Here is a 27,862-nt window from a genome sequence, read left to right as displayed (position 1 = left end):
TCAGGGACATTTTGCAGGTTAAAGCCACAACTGTGAAGAATTGCTGTTCATTGAAACTACATCTGAGACTGAATAACCTCAATAAAGTTATTCAGAATCTTGAGTTGTTGTTTTCTTTCATAGAAAAGTGGCTGTCTAATTCTTGCCCCATCAGATGTGCACTGACAGTACTCTTCACAGATAAACTGTACAGAAAAAGAGAAGAGCAACTTAGCTCACTAATTGAATGTAGCCCATTGTAGCTGTATGTCTGAAGTTTTATCATATGACAACCAGATCAATCTTGGTGCTGGCAAAGGATTTTATTTGATCCGAGCCCCTCTGGAACATGGACGGCCTGTAATCCACCCATGTCCAAGAGGATGTGAGTGAATTTGTTGCCATGAATGGACAGCAACCGCTACATGCGCTACTTCTTCTGTGCCTTTTCAGTCCAATATTTCCAACTCGGTCACGTGGAAAAACATCTTAAACCTGCAGCATGTGCATCCTGATGTAAACAACTAAATAACTAAATGTACATTAAACAGAATGAGTGGTTATGAGCAGAGAGGAAATTAAACTCAACTGTGTTGACATGGTTTAGGTTGAATTTATAGACACATGTACTAAATCCTGGTGATATAAATTTAGAGTTTAGAGGCATCGCTTAATGTTTCAACAAATCAAAAATTGAATATAAAATAATCCTACTGATGTTTTCACCTAAATTGTAAATTTTCCTTTACCTTAGAATGAGCCCTTATATATTTAAATACTCTGGAGCGGGTCCTCTCTACGGAGGCTGCCATGTTTTTTTACAGTAGCCCAGACTGGACAAACTAAACACCTTTTGAGTTTTTATGACAACTGAAGCTACCACAGGTTTTCTTTTATGTTTGGGAGGAGAGGGTGAGGTGAGGGGTGTTCAGCTGCAACATGAGGCGTCACCACTAAATTCTACACACTGAACCCTTTAAAGGATTGGTCGTGGTTATATTTCTTACAGAACGGAGGACAGCAGCGATGTGTACAAGAGAGCTCAGGAGCAGCACAGCAGGAGGAGCTCAGTGAGCATCACTTCAACAGTCAGCGTGCCTCATCAGCAGCTCTCCTCCCATTCACAGCATGAATTTTCTTCGACAGAAAAATACCTACTGCAACAAGTTATTGAATATAAATCTGCCATAAATGTGAGACACTTCCACACTTTTTTATCAATGTACTGTATATTGATGATATTTCTCACTTGCTGCAGAGAAGACAATCATTGAATGAAGCTGACATTTTCTGTGAGCAGGGAACCACCATAAACACTTCATTTTCAAGTGATATGTTGTGGTACAAACTGACGCAGGATGACTGGATTATTGCTGAGTTACCCTACAGCTGAATTAAGTAGCTTCAACAGTGGTGTGAATCTGCTCATAAAACAGAAACACTGGGAAAATACAGAGAGACTATACTTGGTGCTTCGAAAGTGTTTCTTCATCATGTGTAATCTACATATCCTACTAGCTGACAAAGTCTATATAGACTGTATACAAATATCTTAAACCCCACCCTTTTTATCTTAACTCATCTGTGTGCAGCAGCGAACAGTGTCTTATATTACAAAAGATATCTGGTGTTGAAACATTTTTCCCTCGTGTAGCAGGTTTGAGGCTTCTGTTCAAACAGAATCACACGATCCAGAGTGAGGAAGAGGATTGTGTTAAAAAGCTGAAAGACACGACAGCTGTTTCTGCGTTGTACAGGAGAATAATTAGTTTACCCCAACTCTCACCAGGCTTAACCTCTAAATGGAACACGTGCACTGCAGAATGCTTATCACTGCATGTACAATACACATGTGCACCCAATCACAAAAAATACCTAACCATGACACACACACACACACACACACACACACACACACACAGACACACACACACACACTATAGGGTATGACCATGTAACCTCATCAGTGTGCTCCTGGTTGACTTGTGAGTACAGCAGTGCAGACAGAATGGATTGTAAGGCACATGGCAGTCAGAGGATATCGTAACCTGTGTTTAATCTCAGATTTTCAAAAAAGAATTTTTTACAATCCTTCTAACAGTGACTCTTGTACAACAACATAAATACTGTGCTGGAAAAAATGAATTTCCCAAAATTAAGCAGTTTTTTTCCCCGCAGTCTCTTTCTGTAAACATTGAAAAATGCAAATCAAGTCTCAGTTCTCGACAAGACAACAACATCAAAATAACAACAACTGTTCCATTTGTAAGGCTTGCCTGCCTCACTATGCAAATAGTCTCTAATGGGCTCAGAGCAAAATTGAATCATTTTTTTTCCATTACCTTCACTTTTCTAATCCGTATAAAGTTCGAAGGAGTCGACAGTGCTCAGTTTTAGATCCGGGAGGCAGGAGCAGAGGTGAGGGGAAGTGGGGAGGGGTGAGGCTGTGGTGAACGGCTCTGTCCATCAGAAGAGGCTGGTCAGGGTGGTCTGTGATGGGCTCCGGCATTCGTGGCCATCCATGCCGCCCGGCACTGAGGTGAGCACAGAGGTGACGGTGGGCATGGTGGGGTTGGTCAAGTCTGTCAGGGTGGTGGGGGTGCTGGAGGGGCTCATGGAGGCATTGGAGATCTCAGAGGCTGGGCCCGACGGTGTCCCACCCTGCAGCGTGGAGCCGTCAGATGCCTTGTCCACCCCCGTGCTTTCCTGCCGCAGCAGGTTCCTCCTGAATTTAGCCCGAGCGTTTTGGAACCAGACCTGCGGGAATAGAATAGGAAATAAAATTAGTGTTGTTACTGCAGAGGGACTGATTCACAAAAGTAAAGTTTAATGGTCCATGCTACTACACTTACTTACTTACTTACTACCATAACACTTATTTCTGTGTTATTTCTGTAAGTCAAGAAAATAAAATGCAAAGAGTCATATCAAAGTATTAACCTGGAATTATTAGACAATTCTTAAATCATATTAAACCCCTAACTCAGTCTTTAGTTGAAATTAGCTCTTGTGTAGAAAACTGAGGTTTGATAATAATAATAATAATAATATAAATAATAATTATTGTTGTTGTTATTAATATTATCATTATTAATGTTCTTTTTATTTGTATTTTTCATTCACAAACCTGACTGGTTCCACATGGCAGGTTACAACTCGATGTGGGGTAAACTAAAGGTTTTTGTAAAGGTTTAGTTGAATTTACCATTTAAGAATGTTCTGATCTCACAGATTCCACCCCCCTGCCTCCTCTCTTCAAATCAGTTGTTGGTTAACTGACCACACCTGTGCTTCCTCCTCCAATATTTCAACTCAGCAACAACAGTAAAAAATCATTTATTCACTGCCAAACATTTTTACATCATATCATTAGACTCCCTTCCCTTCAGGCAGCCATTGATTTTAGGCCATTTCCAATATGGTATAAAAAAAGTTGCTCAGAGAATTTGAATGTGTCACGATGAACACACAGAGCCCCATGTCTGCTTTTATTATTCGCGGCTTTTGGAGCAGGTAATAGAGCCGGCTTGTGCATCACCACACAACAATAATAGAGGTGACAAAAATAAAAGCCGTCATGACGTTCACTCTGATAAATGACATCCTGTTCTCTCTTTAAAGTCATTTTGAGCTCTTTGTAAAACGAAGGGTGACCAACGGCTGCGTGTCAGGTGGGAAAAGACATTTTCGGAAATGTCAGACTCCGTGGTGTGCACTGGCTGTTAGGTAAACATAGGTCAGACTGTACTCCTCAGAAAAATGACACCATCGGCTGTTTTTTCAAAAGCCCAAATAAGACGCACCTTTGTGTTTCCCTGATAATGACCTTTAGCAGGTTTGCTGCTTCTGTCGGCAGCGAAGGCAGAAGTAATGCGATACTGTTACAGAGCCTCAGAACTTTGTGAGGTGGATTGATGAGTTGACTATGACACAGAGTCAACACACAAGTACACTTCTTAGTTTCCCAGGTTCCATCTGCAGTCACTGTTGGTTCTCTTTAACCCTAAAGCCGCACTGATCTACAATTGTATATGAACGGTGGCTCATGCATCTGTGTTGAAAAGGAGCAACGAACCCTCAGAGAATGATCACACATATCTGCAGCTGCTCTCAGCTTTGTGAAACATTTTTGTGTTTTATCCCATAGTTTTTCATTGTTTAGGCACAGGCTTGCTGCTCTCATCAGGCATTTTTAATGATGGCATGCAGCTGTTCTCACCATACCTGCTCAGTACCAAATGGCAGACAGAGTCAGTTAGCCACTAGCCGGTGAACACGTATGTAAGTTTGTTTTTTACACTGCGCAGCACGGTAAAGTTGTTTACATGAGCTGCTGATTATGTTCCACAAACTTAGTGATGATTTCCTACAACTTCATAACAAAGCGCCCTGCCGGCATACAAGTGGCGGCCTTTTAATTTGAAACCGGAAATGTTAAGTTTGCGTCAGCAATAACTTAACACTGTTAGAAGAACAATCAGGCTGCTATATCGCCAACTTCAAACAGAATCACATCAGTGAAACTCAAAACCACAGAGATTCACGTAGATGCTGCAGAAATACTGAGAGCTGAGCTCAGAGAGACTTTTTACAAAACAGAGCTTTCTCACTTGTCTCCTACCCAGACACACAGCGGAGGGTCCTCGCTGAGGCAGATGAACTGTCGTATGAAAGATTTTGGACAAACGATGTCAGGCTGCTGAAAAAGGCGTGAGCTTAAAAAAACGCTCACATGGGACATTTTTAAAAGGATGAAAAACTGTATTTTGTCGTTAGTTTGGGGAACAAAAGAGCTAAAATACAGACAAGGCCATTGAAATATTTTGATATTTGCAGAACCCCAAGCAGACCCTCATTATCTGTATCACCACCTCCCCTTCCTCCTTTGCTATTAGTTAAGAGCACACACCAGTGCACATATCTGTGTCTCTGCTTGCAGACGTTAAGAAAAGATTCAAGAATGAAAGAACACTTAAAAACCCCAAGCCAGGGTTTTCTTCTATTGTGTACAAAAGTTATAAATATCTTTACTTGTTATACTTACTGAGAAAGGGAATAAACCTTTTTTTATCTTCGTTGATACTTTGGGGGAAATAATAATGGACTTATACAATGTGAACAAAGCTATCATGTAGTCATTACTCTCACATTATAGCAATAGAATATTAATCCTCTTTTTACTGAGGATTTATTCACAAAGGTTCTGCACCTTCATTTTGGAATCAGCATCTTGCCCCTCAGTGTCCCTGATGCTCCTGCATGCCTTATTTTCGTGGGTGGGTGGTGAATTAATATTTCTTTCTTTCCACGCAATTGTTCCTCTGTTCTCTATTTTCCAGTAATAAAGAGTAGTATATGAGAAGCGGAGTGGCTGAGGCAGCGGTCTGTGATGAGTCAAGTGTTGGAGTGTGTTAGCGATGGAATCATGATGGAGCCATGGGAAACAGGCAGAGAGAGAAGCGCTTCAGCTGGAATAACAGGCATGAAAACTCCAACGCATCAAAGCAAAACAACTGCTTTGTTTTCTGTGAGCGTTAATTAAAGCAGCGGAGCGGGGTTTTTTCCCTCTCAGAATTTTTTTTATTCAGAAACCTTTTTGTCTCATTTTTCTTCTTCTCAGTCCCCCTGATAGTTTGCTGTCGTCTTTTGTGGAAATCAAACATTCTGTTGTGCTTTCTCTTCCCTCGTGTGCAATACAAAGCTTTTTGTTTTCCGTCCCTCCGTCCTCAACATAACATCACATCATTCACCGAAATTGATTACTTTTTTAATGGCTCAGCTTTCACTTCCAGGTAATTTGGCATTTTCAATGCAGGGCTCCTTCAATCAATTATTTAGTTGTTGTTTTGTTTTTATTGAATTTAAGAAAATTAAAAACAACCGAAAAGAAAATGTGTTTCTGTTTTTGTTCAGCTTGTTTGGAGCTTCCTGGAGATTTTCCAGGAATTTTACTGGAATGAAAAACAGCAATATCTTAAAATAAAGCAGCTGATTTGGCTTCTTTCAGGAAAAAACTCGCTTCATATGGTTCATGCTTGGAAACGAGCTGATTTGCATTGGAAACAGGAGAAATTCTTTCACCCCTGCTGGCATTTGTCCCCCCTCCCCCATGAGTAAAGGAGAGCGGGCTCTCCTCTGAAGTGAAAGGCTGCTATGCTGCGTTACCTGGAGGACCCGCTTGGTGAGGCCGGTCTTCTGGGCGAGCTGCTTGAGGTCCTTGGCGTCAGGGTTGTGGTTGATGGCGAAATAGGACTTCATGGTCCTCAGCTGGTGGTGCTTGAAGGATGTTCGCATACGCTTGGTCTTCTGACTGGAGCTGTACTGGGAATCCCGGTCCATGGACTCGCCGTCATTCTCGTTACAGCTCAGAGCTGCGGGCCAACGGGGAAAAACAGAGGATCATCAGTTTGATGTCTCCAGTTTTCTTATACTTGTGACATGACCTTTGCATCTGAGACTTAGTAGCCCCTGAAGTTCTCATGACACCAATCAATAGAGTATTCAATTCAATTTTATACTAATTTATGCCTTAATTGAACTCATTTTTTATATATTAAAGAAAACTACTAACAACAGTGAACATTAGTGTGAAAGATTCAATGTGAAGCATAGACAGAAGACGTTTAAAGGTCCTTCAGACTGCAAGTCATTACCTCAAACTCTTTTAAACATGTTGCCATGTTAACGTTTGCTCTTGCCATCTATCTTTTATCAACATGTTCAAGAAAATGCTTTGACTTTAATCTAGATTGTTTTCGTCATTTGCATCCATTCAATCTATCTGATCTGTGAGCTGACATCTGATTCCTCCAGCTGCAGATCCTCCTCCTCTAACCCAGGTCTGTGCATCCATCTCCTGCCTACACGTCTATCTGTCCTGAGAAGAAATGCTAGCCTGGCTACAAGCCTGTAACACACACACACACACACACACACACACACACTCACCAACAACACACATGTATTTGTCCCAGCCTGCAAATTTCTTGGCAACATTCAAAGTGTTGCTGCATGCATAACAGTTCAATATCAGAACGCTGCAAATGATGAATATGAAGTGAGTGGAAAGCATCAGAATAACACTTCACTTAATTAGCCCATACACACCAGGCAGAAAAAAATGCTGCTTTCTGGTCAAAGCATATGCTGCAGTGTTTTAACAAAAAGCAGCCTGTGTCCTGCTCGTCGTCCTCATGCAGACCGCGGAGTGATTCACAGTGGTAACAACACGTCAGAGCTGCTCAGGGCTGCCACATGTTCTCATCTGACTGTTCAGGTGCAGCTCAGATGTTGTGTCTGACTGTTATCAGAAGAGGGCGCACTGCTACTTTTCTCCGCTCCTCGTTCTGCTCCGAGTCATTTTTCTTCACACAAGTTTTTTTTTTTTTTTTAAGTAAATACAAACAAAGAAAACAAGGAGTTATTTTCTTACTCTGAAATTACACTTCTTGATCCTATTTTCATGATGAAATCTGGTGTTTAGTTTTCATGTTAATGAGTGTTTTCTTTCAACAAAGTCCCTCACTAGGTGAAATCGTTTGACTTGTTTTACGAGTAGATTCACTTGGATCCTGGCTTTGTCACTGAAAATAAATACACGAAGTTGCGGTATTATAAAAAGAAGTGATGCTCCTTCTTTTTAAAGAAACGCTGCCTGATCCAGGAGGAAATTAAAAAGACAGAAGCTTATTTATATTGTTAACAAGTGCATTTCTACAGATTTCACTTGTTGCAGCTGTTTAAATTAAACACACTGATGAAGTGTTAAAAAGAGAAATAAAATCAAAACACAGCACCACAACAACAAAAAACGACTTTTGTTATTGCTCTGGACTCGTCTGAGAATCTGACACGAGGTTTTCTTTATAATCAACTTATTTTCTTGTGAATAATTGGAAGCTTAATTAACGAAAGCCAAAGCATTACAAACTGGGGGCAGATAAAGCTGCTGCTGTGATAAAGTTCTTGTATCCCCTGCTCTCTCTTCCAGTGAATAACTCGTCAAATCACGTTGATCCCTCTGCTGCACACCCAGTTTGGCCCAGTCTCAATGCAAAAAAAGCTCCGGCAGTGTGTGTGTGTGTGTGTGTGTGTGTGTGTGTGTGTGTGTGTGTGGTGGGGGCTGGGGGAGTGTGGGGTGTTAGGGTCTGTAGATGTCTATGGAGCCTGACAAGTGGAAAAGGGTGAAAGCAAAAGCCAGAACATCAAACAACTTTTCTTTTTTATCCCCCAAAGGGAGCTACAAAAAAATCTCCAAAAACACCCATGAGAAACATGAAGAAAAACCACCAACTATTGCTAGTAATTATTTTCTGAGATTATCATTCAGACAAATCTTGACTAGATGCAAGTTCATGTCACTGCATGTTTAAAGTGCTGCAGCTCGTTGACTCAATGCAATAAGCAAAATGAAGAGTTCAATCCACATTATCTGACGTTTTTTTAAATAATCTCCAATAAATGTAACCATTGACTAAATGTATTCATTTTACACAGTTTACAGAAGAATGAACACCCTCAAATTAAATAAATCGTTAAAAATGCGAGTCACCCCCAACCAAAATTAAAACACACTATTATAAATACAAATGTAATATTAAGCACAATATATTATAGGCTATGTTAAAATGTGTAAAAACCTGGAATGGCTTTAAAACGTGCCCTTTAATGTTCTAAGCTATTATCGGCTCCCTTTCTAAATATTGTCGGAGTACTGAGCGCACGCAGGGATAAAGTTTTCTGTGGTGAAGTTGTGTGTTATGACCGAGAGCTGTACAATAACAGCCCCTATAGGAATATTCAGAGGAGTTCGGTGTAATGACGCATGTCAGTGTTAATCACGCTCTGTGTGTGTGGCTCTTCATTATAAACCCTGGAGCTTCGGTCAGACGTGAGTTTTCTTTATTTTCAACTTTTGCTCCGGTGCGATTTCGATCTGAATTCATTGTTTTTCAGGTAAAATCAGCATTAAATTAATTGCACAAAATTATATATCTTTTTTTGTTTTGTTTGTATTAATGTGTTCACATTTATAAAACAGCAGTATCCCTGCCAGTGTGACAGCGTCGATGCTTTTGAGCGTGTTTTTTAGAAGCGTCCTTCTTACCTGCGTTATAAGCAGCCAGCTCGGTGCCGGGCCCGGGGCTCTTCCTCTTCCTGGGCCGGCCTTTCTGCACTGTCCCCACGCCGTTGAAGTAGGATAGTCCGAGCGTGTTGGCCGGGCCCAGGCCTTTGTGCGGGACAACGTCCGCGTGGTTAAAATGTGTCTGATATTCTCCCTGGATGAGAGTCTCAAAGTGCAGCCGACAGTACACCAGACTGTCCTTCATGCCAAAGTGGTCCCCGGTGGTGAGCATCTTGCTGCACGTGGTGCACGTGAAGCAGTTGAGGTGGTAGACCAGGTCCCGGGCCCGCATCACCATCTCCGAGGCTGAGATCCCCAGGTGGCACCTAGCGCACCTCTGCACCGAAAATCTTCTGCGGACAACACAGACACGTCATCAGCGGCTGCGCACGGAGCCCGGCGGGCCTGTGGCGCACTCAACCTCCATAAAGCGCAAAACTGTGCGCCAACTTTTCCTTCTTTGCTACTGAGGCAGTTTTACAGTGTCATGAAATGTGCTTTAAATTAAACCTGACGCTGAATTTGGATCTTTTCACGTTTCTAATTCAACAATCATTCTTTATTCAAAGAGCCTACCCTCTCCAAAGCTGCTGTTACTAGTGTGAGTGATGAAGAGGAGGGTGTGTGATTTAAACATATATACCTTCTTTTTTTTTTGATTGTCTGGATTTTAGGGAGTTTTAACCCCACAGACAGCGTGTTTCTTTCTTTTCCACACACCACTTCATATACTGTGTTGTGCTGAGAGAAACACACAAGGCCTAAATATAACAGGAACAAAATATCAGCTGTCAGCAGCTGTAAATACCAACAAGAGCCTCTACAAGCCCGCAGCAGCAGGACAGAAGCTCTGCAGAGGAAACCATGTATAAATCAGTGACGGGGTACATTAAATATTCCATCACTGAAGACACGTGTATTTATAGATATAACTGCAATCTGTCACATAATAATCACAAACACAGGTTCGTCTTGCACACTTGTGGATGGCCCGTGCATGGGTGGAGGTCCAGGCCCCCTCGCCCCCCCTCCCTCCCTCCCTCCCTCCCTCTCTGCCTCCCTCCTACCTGTAGTAGTCCTCCTTGCAGTAGATGCTGCCGTCCTTGCTGAAGCAGGTGAGCTCGGACTCCAGGTTGAGTTTGCACTCGCAGCACTTGAGGCAGCGCATGTGCCACTGTTTGTCCACAGCCAGCAGGTAGTAGCGGTCCGCGATCTTCCTGCCGCAGCCCGCGCACAGAGCCACGCGCTCGCTGTTCATGCACGGCATGGACTGCAGGTCAGAGAGGGGAGAGACACGAGGGCACGACAAGGAATTGGGATTAAATGAAGAAATAAACGCATGCTGAACAGCAGCCTGAGAGCTGCACAATAACTCAAGAGTAAAATGCTGGGATGTGTTTACATCGTTGGATATCATTTTAGGAGACTGCAGAAATATTACAAAGACACACTTTTGTTTGAAAAACCTCGAAAATGCACTGCATATTAATACAATGACATTAAAACGCAAATACATAGATACAATAAAAATCCTCTTGCAAACTGGATGGATCACAGTGACTGATTCGACATAATTTAGTTAGTGAAGGAGACTACATGGTTAAAAAAAACACTCCTCTCTTTGAATTATAACAATTACAGTGAAATTAAATATTTTAGGTCCTACATGTAATTGTTATAATATATGTGATAGTGCCAATCAGCAGCACACTCTGGAAAATATGTTTTTACATATATGAACAATTAAAAATGGGATCAGGTGATAGAAATATTGTTAAATTTACTGAAATCAGAGGGGCCTGTTCCGTTAATTTATAATGATAATATTAATAATGAAATGTACATTCATAAATAAGGGTTTAAGATGTGACTGCCATTCTTTCAGAGGCCTCTTTATTAATACATTTTGAAGCCGAATCAAAATGAAGACTTGTGTGTCCCATTGTCTCTTCTTTTATTTCCACTGTTTTATAAAATATGGACCCATCTAATAATTGTCTTCAATTGTGATAAATTAGAACAGATTGTAAAGCTATCTGTCTTTTATTCGAATGATGAGGATAAATAAATGCATCCGTGTCACTTTATTTTTCGTTTAGGGAATATTCAGTGTGGCTTTTGTAAAGCGCTGCGTTGCTCATCTTTAACATTTCTTAGCAAAGTCAAATGTTTTGACTAATTCAAGTAATTCTGGGTTTTAAGGTCAAATGTAAGGTTTTTATTTCTTGGGTAAATCAGCAGCTTGTTCATGTTGCGGCTCCGTGTCACTGCAGATTTACTGGGCCTGAATAAGTTTTGGATGAAACAGTGGCTGAAGGAGTCACATAGTTCAGGCCTTTTGGGGGAAGTGTGTCTGCCACAGTTTTAAGCCACGAAATAACAAACTGGGACACTTCTTTGGGAGACTTTTTTGCTGTGTGATTGGGAGTAAACGCGTTCAGGGCTGAAACTAAGCTCTCGGAGCTGCTCTGAGCGCAGCCACTGTCACATGTTCCAGGCTGCCATGCTGCCTGCGCTAACAAGCTGAGAGGGCCAAGTGAAATCTCTCCTACCGTCTCTGATTCCCCCATATCGATGGCTGAGCTGATGGCTGCTGACTCGCTCTTTCCTCTCCGGTCCATTTCTTCCACCACACCGTGCACGTCGCCTCCAGGGAGGCCATGGAAAAGCATCGTCGCCGCAGAGGGGAGGATGTTATAACTGTTCTCTTCGGATCTGCAAGCTAAGATGTCCATCAGAGGCAAAACCCAGCGCACACACTGCCACTCAGGAATCTGGCTTTTTTCTGCTTTTCCTCTCTCGCTTTGACAAGTGAGAAATCCAGATCAGGCAGGAAAAAATATGAGGGAAAAATTGGACACGTGTTCTCCCCACTACGTCTCATCTGCCAATGGTAACCGTCATCCGAATCTGTGCAGCTCTCATTATTAATAAGCTATGATTAATTCATAAATAACCGCACAGATGCCGCTTTCTCTTACTGGAATCTGTTTTCTCTCAGCTGTGATTTTATTGTATTCGTTAGCACCTGCTCTCTCTATATTTTCTTTTCCATATACGTGGAATAAACATACCAACTATAGAAGCCCCTGCTGCATGGCTCTGTGCACCGATGCCTGCTTTTCGCCGGGAGTAATATTTCAAGATCTCGACCCTCTGCAAGGCACCGGCAATTTCTCTTCTCTTTTTCCTCTTGCAGAACAATAAAGTAACTCTGTATAAGTGGCACTGTCAGAGCTGGACAGCTGCTCTTTAATGCGCCACAGTCAGAAAGAACAAAAATGATATTTCCAAAAAAAAAAAGCTGACAAGGCTTCCTCCCTCCTCCGGGTTCAACAGTCCAAGTAGATGCTGATTAATGCCGCTCAAACTACTTTATCTCTGCAGAGAAAAGGGAAAAACACACCGCCTCTGCTTCATAAAATCCGGCCGCTCGTGCGGGAGAAGCGCTTTTCCTTGACAGTAGCCTGCTACATGAATGTTTTGTCTTTTGTAAGGAGGCCGCATACACGTCCGTAACAGCAGAGGAGGAGGAGTTGCCTTTACTTTGACTGATGATAGGCGAGTGTTTGCTGGCCCCCAAAACCGCCGTCCCTCCTTCTCAAGTCCCGGTTGGACTCTCCGCTCCTTATCAACTGGGCCCTGTTGCGTCACGACGCACCATTTATGTTCATTGGCTGTTCCGCCGTCGCCGAACTATTTGGTTATACTTTTACCGAGCGGTCTGGAGAAGCCTCAGCTTCTCTCTGCCTCCGTTACGCGCGGACCACCGGCCACCGTCGTTCAGTCATCCTCATCCGTCCGACCGACCGGAGCTGCAGTTTGAAATGTTCCGTTTACCGGAGAGAGGAGAGGAGGGGACGCCGGGGATGGTGTCAGTCTCCTCAGGTGCGCGCACCGAGCAGGTCTGCTGGGACTTTTACTCCAGTGACGCACGGAGAGGGTTCCACACAGCACCCACTCTGCTGCTGCCCACAGATCCTGCAGGAGTGGACGAAAGTGCATGAAGTCCCCTGAAGAGAGCAATAAATAAAATATATAAGAACAATCACAAAGCTCTTAATTCATCAATTCATCATCTTTGCTTTTTATTTATTTGATCAAAAAATATCAAACACACCGTGAAAAACTGCACTTGTTTTTCTCAGGAATTAAATGTTTGAGAACTTCCCAGTAAATATATTTCAAACTTTGACATGTCATGTCACATTTGACCTACTGGTGTATGTGGGAGATACAAGTGAGGCTGCCTCTCAAGACTGCACCTGAGATGTTTCTATTTTACGACAAAATGTAATAATTGTAAATATGGCAGGCTCAGTGCCAGCAGCCTCCTCTCCCCAGAGATATTCATTTAAAACCAAATAGAAGAAAAAAAAACGTGAACATATCCAGGACCAAAACTAAATTGAACTGCAATAGCTAAATGAATAGAGAACTTTATTAAAAGTGGAAAGTGTATTTTGTTGCACAGTATTTTAAAACTTGTGCAAAAGATCTTCTAGGCACCAGGAGTTCTCTCTATATTTCAGCATGCTCCATCCTTCTTTACATGTTTATTTTCTTGGAAGAGCCTGAGACTGTGAACCGCTCTGATGTCATTTGTAGGCCAACAGCCTGACTCTTTTATTTGCAGCCCAGACAGAGGACGCAGTCTGCTTCAGCAGCGGGAGCTGCGGAGTGAAGCTGAGCTGATCCCGGATCCGCTCATTCTAATTAGCTCTCTGCTCTTAATTGGGAGGGGAAAGCGGACTTCGTCATCAGAGGACGCGTTTGAGGACCGGAGGAGAGGTTTGATCTTCCACAAAAGACGGTGGTTACAGCGGTGTGGGAGAAAATTACATGTTATCACATCACCGCTCAGGCTTTTGTTGTTTTTCAAACTGAAGTCAGTTCAGTTAGTCAAGAGATTAAAACAAAAAGAAACCCACGCAGCCATTCAACCACCTAACTGGCATTATATGTATATTTCAAATTGTAATATCAACATTTTATCTGCATATTTATGCATTAAAGAATATCAGAATTGAAATTCTCTCCTTTCCTTGATATTTCTCATTCCTTATCTATTTCTTTTCCTCGCTTCAAAAATACCTGTCCTCCCCTCCACTCATTACAGTCCGCTTTTAGGCTATTGTGAAATTTTATTGCACAAATATGATGTTAAGCTCCTAAATCATTATGCAAATCAGCTCTCTGTAATACCCTTAATTGAATACATGCATATTTATCATTTGCGCTTTCTAGCTGCTATAAGGTTGGGTTTATACATTAAACATAGCGACAGCGGGCATGTCTGCGGGCGTGTATGAAATATGATATTAGGTGGTAATGTAAGATTAAGGAAAACACATCAGTTTGTATCTATTTGTATCAAAACACTAGGTCGTTTCTCTGGTTTGGTTTGAGTCACTGGTCAGAATGAAGAAAACGCACGAACACAGGATTTAAGGGTGATTCATGCAAATGTGAGGCGAGCTGTGGACTGAGCACAGTGTTCACAGCAGAGCAGGAGACAAGTCACAATATGATAATTAACAACTGTGCTGGTTAAAAAAGCCAAATATTTAATAAATCTATAGTTCATTTATTAAAAAAAGGGAAAACCGAATTAATTGCAGCTGCCCAACACATCCTGCTTCTCCCTCACACACACACACACACACACACACACACACACACACACACACACATTTCTCATTTTCGGACGGAGGGGCTTGGGAGATGGGACAAAAGAGGAAAACTATCATCAACACTCAGTCCGTTGTCATGGAAGCATAATCTCTGCTGTGTGTGGACACATCAGTTCCATCAGTCTGTTGCCACTGACCGTGGTGTCGTGTGTCCACCTCACTGAGATCTTCAGCAGGAAAGTTGAGCAACTCTAAAAGCAAAGGTTAAACGTATCCCCCTCTGTTCAAATGAAACAACTGATGTCAGGTTTCACTCTGGAGTATTTCACAACGAGACGCCTGGATCCCTTTAAAACAAATGCTAATGATGAAATTAGGAGCAAGGACTTTTACTGTGTGTGTCTCATCTTATTTTGGGATTTACTTTATTTTATTTCTCCCAAAATTGCAACTTTTATCTATGAGATTTAGTTGAAACTATTTGCTATTTTTTTTTATTTAGGTAACAGAAGGGTTATCTTTGCAATGTTTATGCTTACAAATATTAATTGATTTCATTTACATATTTTGTGTACAGGGATATATATATGCCAGTGTGTAGATTTCTTTTGTTCTTTATTTTAATTATATAAACTGGCAGTTCCATTGGAGAGTGCAAGCCCCTCTGAGCCCCCCAGAGGTTTTCTGTAGCTCTCCATCACATTTTTATCCATACATATAATTTGCATCTCTTATATATGTGTAAAATAATGACAATCAACTCACAGCCATGCAGAGACTTTGTTTCTATATCTGTCTCACAGATATTTCTCCTGTATGACATTGTGATCAAATATGAGCTGTTTCCTGGTTTGTTTGAATGTTAAATTTTTACATGTGATGTGTGATTTATTATTGGTGCCACTAATATTCTTGTTTGTAAATTACAAAATGTGACTCAGCACTGTAATGCAATCATAATCAGGGCTGTACCCAAGAGTTTGGAAGTACCCCTGAGGAGCCCCTCTATGGTGTCACCCCCCTGCACCGAAGAAAAGTCCCCCTTCAATAAAATCAATTCATTGTATTTTGCAGATGTGATTTATTGAAAACAACTTCATTTTCTGTAAGTTTTATTTCTTGAATATTAGGTTTCACTGCCCCGTGCACACTGACATGAGTGCTACACTGCTGAGGAACTAGCAAGTGATTTTCTTTTGTGTTGTGGCCTAAAACACATATAAATATAATGAGTCTATAAATCAGCTCATCAAATATAGAACATATTTGTTTTTCCTTTACTGAGGAGAGAACCCTCCCTTCAGGTTGATGAGACCCACACATTTTTAAAAAAGCATAAAGGCAGGATGTAATTGTCCTAAATGGTAAACGTGATAATTAGATGTTCCTTCCATATCAGCCTCTCGTAAATGAGAGAGACTCAACATGTCTCACACACTAACCTTTGATAATAAACTTCAGTTTTAACCGTTTCAGTGTTTCTTTCAAACTTCTCTGAAGGTGAACGGGAGTGAGGAGTAACAGTTTGATCACAGTGAAAGTGAGACTAATGAGGCTGTTTTAGATAGTGGGTCCTGCTCCGTGCTCGTGTCCGCCTTTACTGACAGATCAGCTGAATGTAAAATATGACCTGATACCGGGCTACTGTAAAGCTGCTGTTTAATTGGCTAAATGCAACAACATGTTTAGAGTTCACTAATCCTAACAAGCACCATGGAACTAATAAACTAACTTAAACACTTTGTTGAAAGAGGCGTGTGCCCGTGCGTGTGTGTGCGCGTGTGTGCATGTGTGTGTGTATGCATGTGTGTGTGTGTGTGGTGTGTGTTGCTGCTTGTCGACGACTAAGATGCTGATGCAGCTCCACTGATTACTCCTTGTCCCGTAATGATTTCCAAACGGGGCAGCCATCAATAACACAAATCTGCATTTCTCAGAAAAACATCAACCCTCGTCAGGCTCCTGGCATCTTTTTGATCTCTCCCCGTTTTTATTAATTGTATTCAGCAGAAAGGTAGGGGGGGGGGGGGGGGGGGGGGGGGGGGTGGTGTGGGGGGGTGGGGGGGGTGCGTGGCTCTAATGGGATGCTGCTGTGGAAGTGGGAGCGGGCTACACGCTCTCTGAGGAGAGCTCGGTTGTAATTAAGAAAGGGAACAAAGCAAAGGAGACTAAAAACACAGGAAAAAGAGGAAGCGCATCATATAATCACTGTGGCTGCGTGCACCATCCACGCCGCGCGTGTACACCCAACTCTTCATGTGAGATGGAGTCACACGCGAGCATTAACACGGAGCGCAGCGCACAGCTCCACACCTGAGCCTCTGTCGTGTCCGTCTCCTCCACGCAGAGTGCGCACACATCACACGCACCCCCGTTTTTTAAAATTGAAACAATATTTTTTAAATCTTCTACATAAATATTAATAATGTTTAAATAAGCATACTTTCCCCCCAAAATCCTTTTATGCTTCAAATGTTTTTTTTTTTTCTTTACTGGAGAATTTCCCCAAAATATAAGGGAACATAACTTCATTCATTTTACTTAGAGAACACTTTTTTTAGTTATTGTTCTTAAAAAATACTTTCATATTGTGGGAGTTCTGCAATTGTTAAAGTGTCAATAGAAAGTCTCTTTTTGCTTTGTAGACACATACAACCAGTGACAGGAGGTTCTGCATACTCAGCAGTGAAAGAGATAGACACTTGATTCTGATATTGCAGCATCCTTCCACCCAACTGTCAACAACCTTTTTTTTTTTGTTTTTTTCTACGCAGATGACTCAGAACAAGCAGATACAAGATATAACTATATTACTATCTGCATTCAACATACACACAAATTAAATTTGGTACTTGTGTTGGAAGGATGCTGTTGTGTAATGAGACCTCTAATAGAAGGCAGCACAGAAAGCTTTTCCAGGTTCACGAGAAGGGATGAAGGTTAGGGATGGAAACATTTGAGGTGGAGCTTTTTAAAACTTTCCTGAAACTTCACTCAGTGAGTGGGAGAGACGTCACAGCATAATATTGTTCAATTGACAAATGATTTACTCAGTGCACAGTCGAAACACACTGTGCACTGATTAAATTATATGTCAATCCAAGAATATTACAGTACCAGTAACTGAAATGATCCAAAAATACACAGCAGACATTTATGTAGAAGAAGACCCAACAGGAATGCCACTGTAATGACCCATCCCAAAATCACCAGTAGTCAGATTAATGACAGGAGGAGAGAGCAGTGAATGTAAGCAGCAAAGAACACAAGCTATATGATGCTTCTTTTCAGCAGAGCATACAGCAGAGGTGTCGTTGCTTACACTGAGGCAGCATATGTTCACACTGGCATGGCGTTGGAAGAAACAGAAAAAGGCGTGTTGTTCCAGATTTGGCATCGAGATAATCTGTTGGACGTTTTCCTTTATATAGATGTACCTAATATATTCCTGACTACAAAGAGTTATTAATGTTGTTTGGATGATAAAATGCTCCAGATTATTAGCAAATGATGGAGTTTCTAAGGGGTTTTGGACAAATCACTGTTAAACGGTGTAAAAAAGACCCTCAGGGTGTGGGAATTTAGGTTCTCTAATAAAGTCTGAAAGTGGTCAACAAAGAGGAAAGCAGCATGGACAACAAGCCAAGACAAAAACAACAATCTGAGCCAAATAATGACTAATTAATACATATATTTTTTTAACTAATATTTAAAGCTATCCATCCACATATTAGCTGGTCAATGGCTAAATAAGTAATTTATTAATGGCAAAAATATCATTTTCAGTGTGTTCTTTACTCATACTTACAAAATATTGCCACATTTAATATTCTGTTATATATAATTAGATAGCTAGATGGATGTATAGAGTGATAGATAGATACAAAAACATATAGACAAATATACAGTATGTGTCAAATTTCTTCTTCATAAAAGTGATTTTGATTGTCACTAAATTGTAATATCTTTATTTTACCATATGCATAATTTACCCTCACACTGGATATAGTTTAGGCCTGTAACTTAAAAATGAGTTCAAGTCATGTCTCAGTGGGGGAGCTTCAAATGATTCTGACCTATCTCACATAAACTCTGTATATCAGAGGTTTTTTTTACTAGTATTTTTTAGGAATTAGAGGGAGGGAGGTGCTGCACTTTTATTCCTCAGAATGTGTCAGAGACTAAGAAAAGGAGCCTTGCGTATTAAATTGTCATCTAATCGGTTAATTCTCACAAAATGATTCTCTGAAACTGGAAAGATCAGAAGGTTGACAAATGTTGTATCCTGTATGGCGATAATCAATAATTAGCATCATCTGTTTGTCTCCTTTCTCATGGCAGAGTTGTGGTTCTGTTTTTCTCCTGGTTTTGTGCGGCACCCACCGTGCTCCCTCCCCAGCCCCTGTCAATCAGCCCCAGACTGCGAGGATTACAAAAGAAGCTCATTCTGCCACAGGAGCCCCTCTTTGGAGAGCAATTCTAAAACTTACATGCTTCTTATTTGTTGGGTCAAAGGTTAAATTGCTGACCCTCCCCTCCATTCCTCCCTCTCACTCTCCCCACTGTGGACAAGCTGTACTCGGAGTCTTATATTTACATGGATTAGAGTCCTTTCACGCTGAAGAAAAGAGCTGGTTCACAGTCAAAGCCCGAGGAGCAGTCCATGCTGCCCGAGTGGCCACATTATTCACTGGCAGACAATGACCATATTGTAGTTATGTGGAATGGGAGGGGGCAGGAGGAAAGAGAAATCCCCCCTTTGCCATGGCAAAGTCCTACACTTGTGCCACGGAGAGGGGAGGGCCGAGCCCCATCCGCTTTTTCAAGCAGAGCAAACAAAGCCTGCCTACTGTGAACAAGATGAAGATGTCAAAAGCTTTTAGGCAGGGGGGTGAGACGGGGTTTAGGGGATAAACCAACAAAACAAGTGAAAAGGTCTTTTCTCAAATGGATAAATCCTACTAAGTCTACATTTCCACATCAGATTTACTCTCTCCTTTAACATCCCCTCTCCTCCCCTTTCCAAACCATGCCATACTGCAAAACAAGAAGGATGTTTCAATTTAAGGAAGGTCCACTGCTTATTAACGTGGTTCCTTCTTGATTTTCTTTGATTGGAAGAAAGTCATGAGATCACTTTGAAATATTTGAATCTTCCTTTGTGAAATAACTTTGCTTCAAGCTAACTGCAGCTAAGGGAGGCTGCAACAGTTTTAGAAGAAAATCCATGTGAACGCAGATTTTGAAACTATCTTTAAATTATTTTACATTCACAAGCTCCTAGCTGCTCGAATGCACATTTGAAGCTCTGCAGAATTAGATTATAGAATAAAATCACTTTTCTGTGTTATTCTGTCTGTATTAATGGCTTTTTTTTTTCTAGTATATATGCACCTACAGATATTTCCCCCCGACATGCACCTATGGCAGTATGATGTCTCAGAGGACAGAAGCCCGAGGCACTGTGGAGTGAATGACATAAAGAGGCCTGGTATACAGCCACAGCCAATTCACATGCAAATAGTCAGCCTTGCACTGACTCTGATTAACTCCCTGTGAGTTCATAGTTTCCCTGTTAACAAAGATTTAGCCGCTTTTGAGTGAAGCGGTACATTAAGTGGAGAGAGAGAACTGGTGGCGAACCTTACAGTAAAGCCCCCCCCGGGACACAATGCAACCTCCGTCTTGTCGACCTAATCCGCCTCGCAGATGCAGGACAGAGCCGGCGCTGGTACAACGAATGAGAAAAAGGAGACAAAAGAAAGGAGCGCTCTTGTTTCTCATTCCATCCCAGCAGCAAAAGTCCTTCAAAACCCCATGACTGAACCGGGTGAATGACTTGAGTTTGAGCCAGTCAAGAGCTGTGTGCCCAGTGGGCCCTATGAATGAGAATGGGTCACACTGCTCTAAAGCACTGCCTGTGTGTGCTTTTCAACAATGTCCACAGTGCTGCCGACTCACTGAGTGCATGTTGACAGAAAAAAAATGATCACAAAGAGTCAAACTAACATCATCGAAATGCAATCAGATAAAGGCAGGGTATCATACGTCAAATAAAAAGTGTGTTGGATTAAAGTCAGTCTGCAGGTCCTTGCACTATAGTGTCAACTTTTTCTTTCATGTAATCAGTGCCAATTTTGTGCTTCACATTTGGGTTTTTTCAAATACAAAAAAAACAACAGGGGAAAAAAAACAGGCCACAAAATGCCCCATACTCCTCCTGTTGCGTCATCCAAGTGACTGCAAGCCCCAGCATTCACATCCAGCTAGAAACAAGGTCATTTACACCATGTTTTTAGCCTAAATGTCCAGTGTTATCCTGTCGTGAGCTTGTGCGGTGTGTGCACACAAATGTGAACGTGGCTTTGGGCAGTTACTTCAACTGTATTGGATTTGGCTGCAGTGTGGTGAACCCCTGAAACCTTTGGGTGAACTATCCCTTAAAGGAGATTTTAATGTTAATGCTCAGAGTGCTCAAACTGCCTACAGAGACAGTGGACACACATATGTTCACACATGGCACTGCTGTTTCCCATAGAAATTACATTCTTATACTATTAAACTGCTTTCTATTTGCATTTACATGCCATCTTAGGCTGGATTACTTTCAGAGGTTTACTTTCTGGAAGTGCTTCATTGATTAAAGGACCAGTGTGTAGGATTTGGTGGCATCTACGGGTTAAGTTGTATTTTACAACCAACTGGAAAAAAACGACGACAAAAAACCTTCCCAACTTCTGTGTTAACAGGCAGTAAAAGTTGTGTATGTCAACCAAACTTCAGCAGCACCGTGTCTCCACAGGCACCAGGAATCAGAAATAAAATCTACAGGCTAGTCCAACAAGCGCCCAAGCGTTTGACTGGCACATGAAAGAATCTGGTGGGACCCAATGCTACCGAGTGCAATGTAGGCCTATGAGACAGGCAGAGCATAGTGAGTCCACCCTTGATCTGGTATCAGAAGCAATCCATGGTCGATTTAAAGTCCTGATCAGTATCAGGTAAAGTAAGCCCTGAGGGAAAAATGCATGTCCATCTCTCACCACCTGCTCTGCTTGAAGCCAAACATTGTCGAACAGAGCTCAAACCAATTTTTAACACATTTTAAGACTTTAATGCTTTCATGTATTCAGCTGAGTAGCTGAGAGAAGGGGAAATCTTCTGTCTTTTGGGTGTGTTGATATGTGTTCTGTTTTTCTGACAGGAAGTACGTGGCAATGTCAACTCAACTAGCATCAGACCCATAGAAATAAGTTTTGGTCATTTTATTTTGGGCTATAGTTGGGGTAGATGTCAGGTGTACAAAGTTCATCACTGAGTATCTACAAGTGGATAATGTCCTGCAAGATCGGATCTTTTGGTGATATGAAATATGTCCATGGGGGGTGGGGCTGGAGCCAGTCCCAGCTGTCATTAGGAGAGAGCTGAAGTCCGTCCAGGACAGATCACCAGCTTATTCCAGGGCCAATGTACAGATTCAAACTATTCACACCCACAGTCAATTTAAAGTCTCCAGTGCAAGTCTGCGGACCGTGAGACACTGGAGCCAGAGTAAAAAAAAAACAACATCATTGTGCTGTTTAAATATTTTATTGATACAGGCCTATTCATTGATCAGTGCCTAAATTGAGACTTGTCATATGTAAATTTGCTAATTAAACTTTTTTTGTTGTTGTTTATAAGAAGCTTGAGACAGTTGCATTTCATTGTAGGCAATCTTTATGGGCAGCTGACACTATGCTGTGATCTATGATAGGAACCTACAGTGTGTTTTTTCTACAGCAATGTGTCAGCTTAAGACTGAGTATGGCATAAGCCTTAAAGAGCAGAGGCTTTTGGCACAGCCCTGCTTGATTGACAAGCATCTCAGCCAATCCCAACCTGGCTGCTGTGCAGTCATGTGTCCTACCATCCACACCGGCTGTTTACACGTTGGAGTTTCTGGCAACCATGAATGTGACGAGAGATAAATAAAAATTCAAGCTTCAAATGTCTCCTGAAGTTGTTTCACTCACCAAACCAATTGCAGACTTTTATTTATCTTCTTATGTCCTGTCCCAAGCTGAAGCCGTGGTTACTGCGAGGAATACAACTTTCACTAGACTGTGCTCTTTTAGAAAAATTTGGGGATACTATGTCAAAACATATGCATGTCAGGGATGTGTGTGGCTCTATAGCATGTTTCGGTATGTTTAGAATGAGTGTAAGGGGTGTATAAATTGAGCGACCTTTCATTAATGTGAATTTCTTGTGCAGCTTTGATTTATATGGGCTGGTTGCTGTGCCACCCTTAGCTTCGGCAGCAGCACCCTGCATGGTACTGATCTGCTGGTGTGAAACCATGAGAATAGCCTTTGTCAAGGTGTACTCGCTTCAATTCTCACTCATCTCCCCTGGCATAGGGGTGTTAAATTATATGCTCCAGGGGACTCCACATTCATATTTTTACAAGACCCAGGTTATTAGGCAAACAGGCTCTGCACATGTCCCCCGCTATGACAGTTTTCACAGTCAAGGATTTCGACCTTTATTTCCATCCAAGTACCGCCTGCACTCCCCTTCACAACCCTAGTGACACACACGCACACACACACACACACACACACACACACATGTACAACCCCTACCACCCCTCACCAATTCCTGCTCCCTCTCCCTCTAACTAGGCGAGAGCCTCTAAGTCTGTAGCGGGTGTGATCACAGTATAGTTGCTCTGGGTGTAAGACTCCAGGCAGAACGGCTGTGGAGCTGAACCTCCCAGTCTACTCCGTGGATTGATAGCACAGCCCTCAGCCCCCTCACCTCTCACTTAACTGCTTTATTTATAGTCCCACTCTGCACAGTTCTTTGTGGAAAAAACTGTGCTTCTGATGACCATTCGTTTCTGAAGAGGAGACAAATTACAAATGTGAGTTTTGCCTTTGTACTTCGAAAATGCCTTTTTCATAACCAAAAACGGGCCTGATGAAAAGACCAGGGAACATCAAAGTGCTTCACCCTCCGACAGAAAGGTTAAAAGTTGAGCTTGAACACTGATTCTCTTGCATTCTTCCCTGGCTCCATTCTCATTAGTCACTCATTTTAATCAGATGCACCATCAATTAGTATGACTTTTCTGTGTTTGATGCATAAAGGTTGGATCCCAAGGACGCAGAACTTTCAGCATACTCAGATGGTAGGCAGGGCTAGCAGCCAGTGTGTGACGCACTCATGACTGTTTTTACTGCCACCACAGAGGAAGTGGTTAATTCTCAGACCTGTAGGGTCCAAGTCCATATAGTACTGATACAAGGGTTTGTATGTCAGTGTTACTGGGGGGTTGCCTGTATGAAGATTTCACAGACACAGAAAATAGAACTAGCATGGGTAAGGGCTAGACTTTTGATAGCATGTAACTTATCATCCATAATGAAAGAAAATGTCTGTAAATCTGTAACTTTGTTTGTGACTACTTTGTGTCTATTTCAGGCAAACAGATTTGAAGGTACTTACTATAAACAATAATATTCATCTTAAATTCATGCATGCCAATTTATATAAGAGGCATGACTTTGATAGCAATGACACACCTTAAGGCATGTCATTGATGATTTTACTCCAAACCCGCCTCCTCTCCCTAACCCTAACCAAAACTGTGGTAAATGACACACAAACAGCTTGTAATGTGCAGACAGGCAAAACATGTTGTTGATACACAATCCTATCACATCATGCAGATAACACAGAAGTTTTTACATGAATGTTCCAAAGTTAAATAAAAAGGGGAGAAACAGGAGAGAATAGGGAATACATATTGCTCTGACACCTTTGTCTTTGAAACAGCATTGATTCTCCTTAGTACAGTTTCTCATGTCCCTTACAGGTTGTTCTAAGCATTATGGAAAATGTTCCCCAGTTGTTCTGTCTCAGTGTCTTTTGTCTCTTTGTTTGATCCCAGACCGTTCCGATTATGGCGAGATCAGGGTTCTGACAACATCTGCTAATAGACAACCACTGCTCATCAGTATCGGACTCTGAACCAATGGATTCATGTGAAAACTAGCAAAGCACAGGGAGATTGTCTCTGAATATAGTTCTTCGAGTCCGGCCTGTGTTTAGGATCATGGTGCACCATGAGTCATACACCATAACAATCTAAACAAAGCATAATATAAAATGCCTAAAACTTGCAAATAAAAAAAAATTAAATACAATCTATTTCATTCCATTTTGGTGTCTTTTAGATTGTGCAGTGGTGGGGGGGGGGGACATTTCAATTTCAGCAGAAAGAAAATGGTGTAGGAGGTAGAGGGAGCTTTGACAGAAGCGTTGCAAGCAGGTAGCTGAACAGAGTTGAAGGAGTTAACACTCAGCTGTGGTTAATCTCCTCAGGGGGACTTTGGGGCAATATCCAGTTAGAGTGGAATGTGAATGTGTGTGACTCTGACCATGGGGCTGGCACAACTGTCTCTCACTCCTCCTGCAGAGAGCCTATGGTCGCTCCTCTCAGCAGTGTTATTTCTCCCCAGCACCCTATTAAATCTGCTCTCAACACATGGAACTGGCTTCCACCATGGTAGACAAGCAACTCCCCTGAGCCTAACCACTGACGCTTGAATCCAAACCACACACAACCTCTGAGTACACAAGTGCCATGCTGAAAAAGTAACTCTACCCTCTACAGATGTTTGACAGTCCAATTCAGACTTTGTAAGAAGGAAAATTACAACAAGTCAGGATTCTGAGAAGGAAAAGATGTGACAATTCAATCATTTCTGAGATGCTTGTGACACCTTGTTGAAACATTATATATGATCACATGCACTGTTAAAGGTTCAGTGTGTAGAATTAAGTGAGATCTAGTGGTGAAGTTGCATTTTGCAGCTGAGCACCCCTCACCTCACCCTCTCCTTCCAAACATGAAAGAGAACCTGTGGTAGCCTTCAGTTGTCATAAAAACTTAAAATGTGCTTAGCTTGTCCAGTCTGGGCTACTGTAAAAAACATGGCAGCCTCTGTAGGGAAATATAAAGTTTTTGAAATAGAGAGTTCACCCAGGGTAAAGAAAATGCATACAATTTAGATGAAACACACTAGTGAAAACATCACTATAATTATTTTATATTACAATTCTGCCAACAGATCCCTTTCACCATGATCTTACACACTCAACCTTTAATATCTCACCACTGTAGTTGCAGTGTGTAAAAAACGAATAATTCAATTTTACTAAGACATAAACACACCTTCTGAAACACATGCACATGGTGTGAACACATCTAAATAAATAGCCTACATATTATGAATGTAAAGTTAAAGCACATATGCTAATAGTGGCTAAGATGACTGATGTGCTTACAGTGTATTAATGGGGATTCACCCACAGCAATAGCATACCAGGCCAAACTTATAACTAATCATGTGTCTGATACTTAAATTAATAAAACCCTAATGTAAAAATCAAATTTTAATTATTGTTTGAAGAGACTGAGCAGGACACTTACCCCAGGTACTCATGCTGTGTATTTACCCCAATCAGGCAAAACTGACTTTTACTGTATTGTAATAATGCCATTTTATGATGAATATGTTGTACAACATGATCAGAATTGATTGGTTAATTTAAATAAGCTATAGCTATGATCTTATTGGTTGAAACTATATGTTTTTGTTTTTGACTTTATCATGGACATCATTCCGAGAACATAATCATAGATATTTTTAGCTTGATATAAACTTTAGTTAATGTACATATACCTGGAAAATATATTTTTGAACTAAACATTATGACTGTTTTATGATACCACTTATCATATGCTGTCATATGGAGAATAATTTTTGCATCAATATAACATTGTCCCACATTGTCCCTCTTAGATCTACCTATCTTATCTTTAATCTTTTTTTAATCATATTAAGTGTTTTAGCTCATTATGAGATTAAATGAAGCAGAGTTTCATTTTCTCAAGTTTAATTTTGTAAACAGCAGTCTGACTGTTTTCGTAAATGGGGGCACGCAACAGTGTCAAGGTTAGGGGTTAGGCCCACAGTGTTAGTGGGCTACCCGTGCTACTAATTAAAGCAGATGTACCACATATCTATTAATTCACTACACGGAACCCACAGCGGACATCAATATCAAACTACCAAGTCTCTTTTGTATGCCTTCTACTCTATGAGGCTATGAATCCCCAGGGTTTGTTTACCCTCTTGTACAAGCATGTGGAGTGTTATGTCGAGTGATGTGTTGCAAAGAAAGCATTCCCCTGCAGTTTACTGTGGGCTTGGCTGGGTATGGCAGATGTCTGCAACAGTGCTCTGCTCCGAATTGAGGGCTCCATTTCAAAGGCCTGTTTACTGGCAAGCCTTAATAGGAAGTGATCTTAAAGTGTTCCTTTAAACATGTCGGAGGCTAATGGTTTAATTTGCTCTGGGTATTACTCTGTCTAATGAGATTTAGCATGTGCTCCCAACTGCACCGCTCAAACACTCATCTTTTAGAAAGAGAGACATAATTTCCTCTGTTCATTTATAACACTGCTCGTCTTTGAATCACATCAGGGTTTGGCTTCCTGATTAAATGTGTGTCAGTGTTGCTTACATACTGGACTGTGTTTGACTTTTTGTTGAGTGTGCAGTGTATGTTTGTGTATTTTAAGATTTGTCTGTTTAGTTTTACTTCATTCTTGGGATAGCAAAAAAATGTATGTACGTGAACTGCTCATTATTGGATGTGTTCAAATATATCACATGCACTGTAATACTTACTGCAACACATTCACGAGTTTCCAGGTCTGCAAATTGTGCCTTGAATTTGTTTAAGCACCTAAGAGAGTTGTGTGATGCTGTGTGTTTGATGCTGTGTGTGTGTTGTAGCGTGTGTGTGCATGTGACTGAACAGTGATGGATTGGGTCCCACAGGCCCCTGGTGTGTTCATTTCCAGAGTCCAGCCGGTGGCTCGGGTCATCCCAGGGATCAAAGGCTACGCCTGGATCACAGCAGCATCCTTCCCTCTGGTCCAGGGACTTAAACCCACCACCTCCACCACCCCTCCTCTCTCTGTCTCAGGATGAAGACGGATAGAAAGTTTTGTTCTCCTGTATGACAGCTTCTTCACTCACCTCTCTCTGATAGAGGGTGCCCTCCT

At 41.6% G+C, this 27,862-nt stretch overlaps 1 protein-coding gene across 2 annotated transcripts; it reads right to left on the bottom strand.

Annotated features, from left to right (window-relative positions):
* Nucleotides 1–2,004: 2,004 nt before the first annotated feature.
* On the bottom strand, nucleotides 2,005–12,977 carry lhx2b (LIM homeobox 2b). 2 transcript variants are annotated; one of them, XM_020102353.2, is made up of 5 exons: nucleotides 11,656–12,977; nucleotides 10,171–10,373; nucleotides 9,086–9,453; nucleotides 6,145–6,350; nucleotides 2,005–2,736 (listed from the first exon to the last, which is right to left on the bottom strand). In XM_020102353.2, the coding sequence occupies exons 1-5, from the start codon at nucleotides 11,836–11,838 to the stop codon at nucleotides 2,446–2,448; spliced, it is 1,251 nt and encodes a 416-aa protein (XP_019957912.1). In that variant the 5' UTR covers nucleotides 11,839–12,977; the 3' UTR covers nucleotides 2,005–2,445. The 2 variants fall into 2 exon arrangements, with proteins under 2 accessions (XP_019957912.1, XP_019957911.1); XM_020102352.2 differs by having other exon boundaries at nucleotides 9,086–9,456; nucleotides 11,656–12,965.
* Nucleotides 12,978–27,862: the final 14,885 nt, after the last annotated feature.

The sequence above is a fragment of the Paralichthys olivaceus genome, chromosome 4 (genome assembly GCF_024713975.1).
Source record: "Paralichthys olivaceus isolate ysfri-2021 chromosome 4, ASM2471397v2, whole genome shotgun sequence".
Classification (NCBI taxonomy): domain Eukaryota; kingdom Metazoa; phylum Chordata; class Actinopteri; order Pleuronectiformes; family Paralichthyidae; genus Paralichthys; species Paralichthys olivaceus.
The sequence above is the reverse complement of the archived record's forward strand: the minus strand, read 5'-3'. Positions and strand labels throughout refer to the sequence as shown.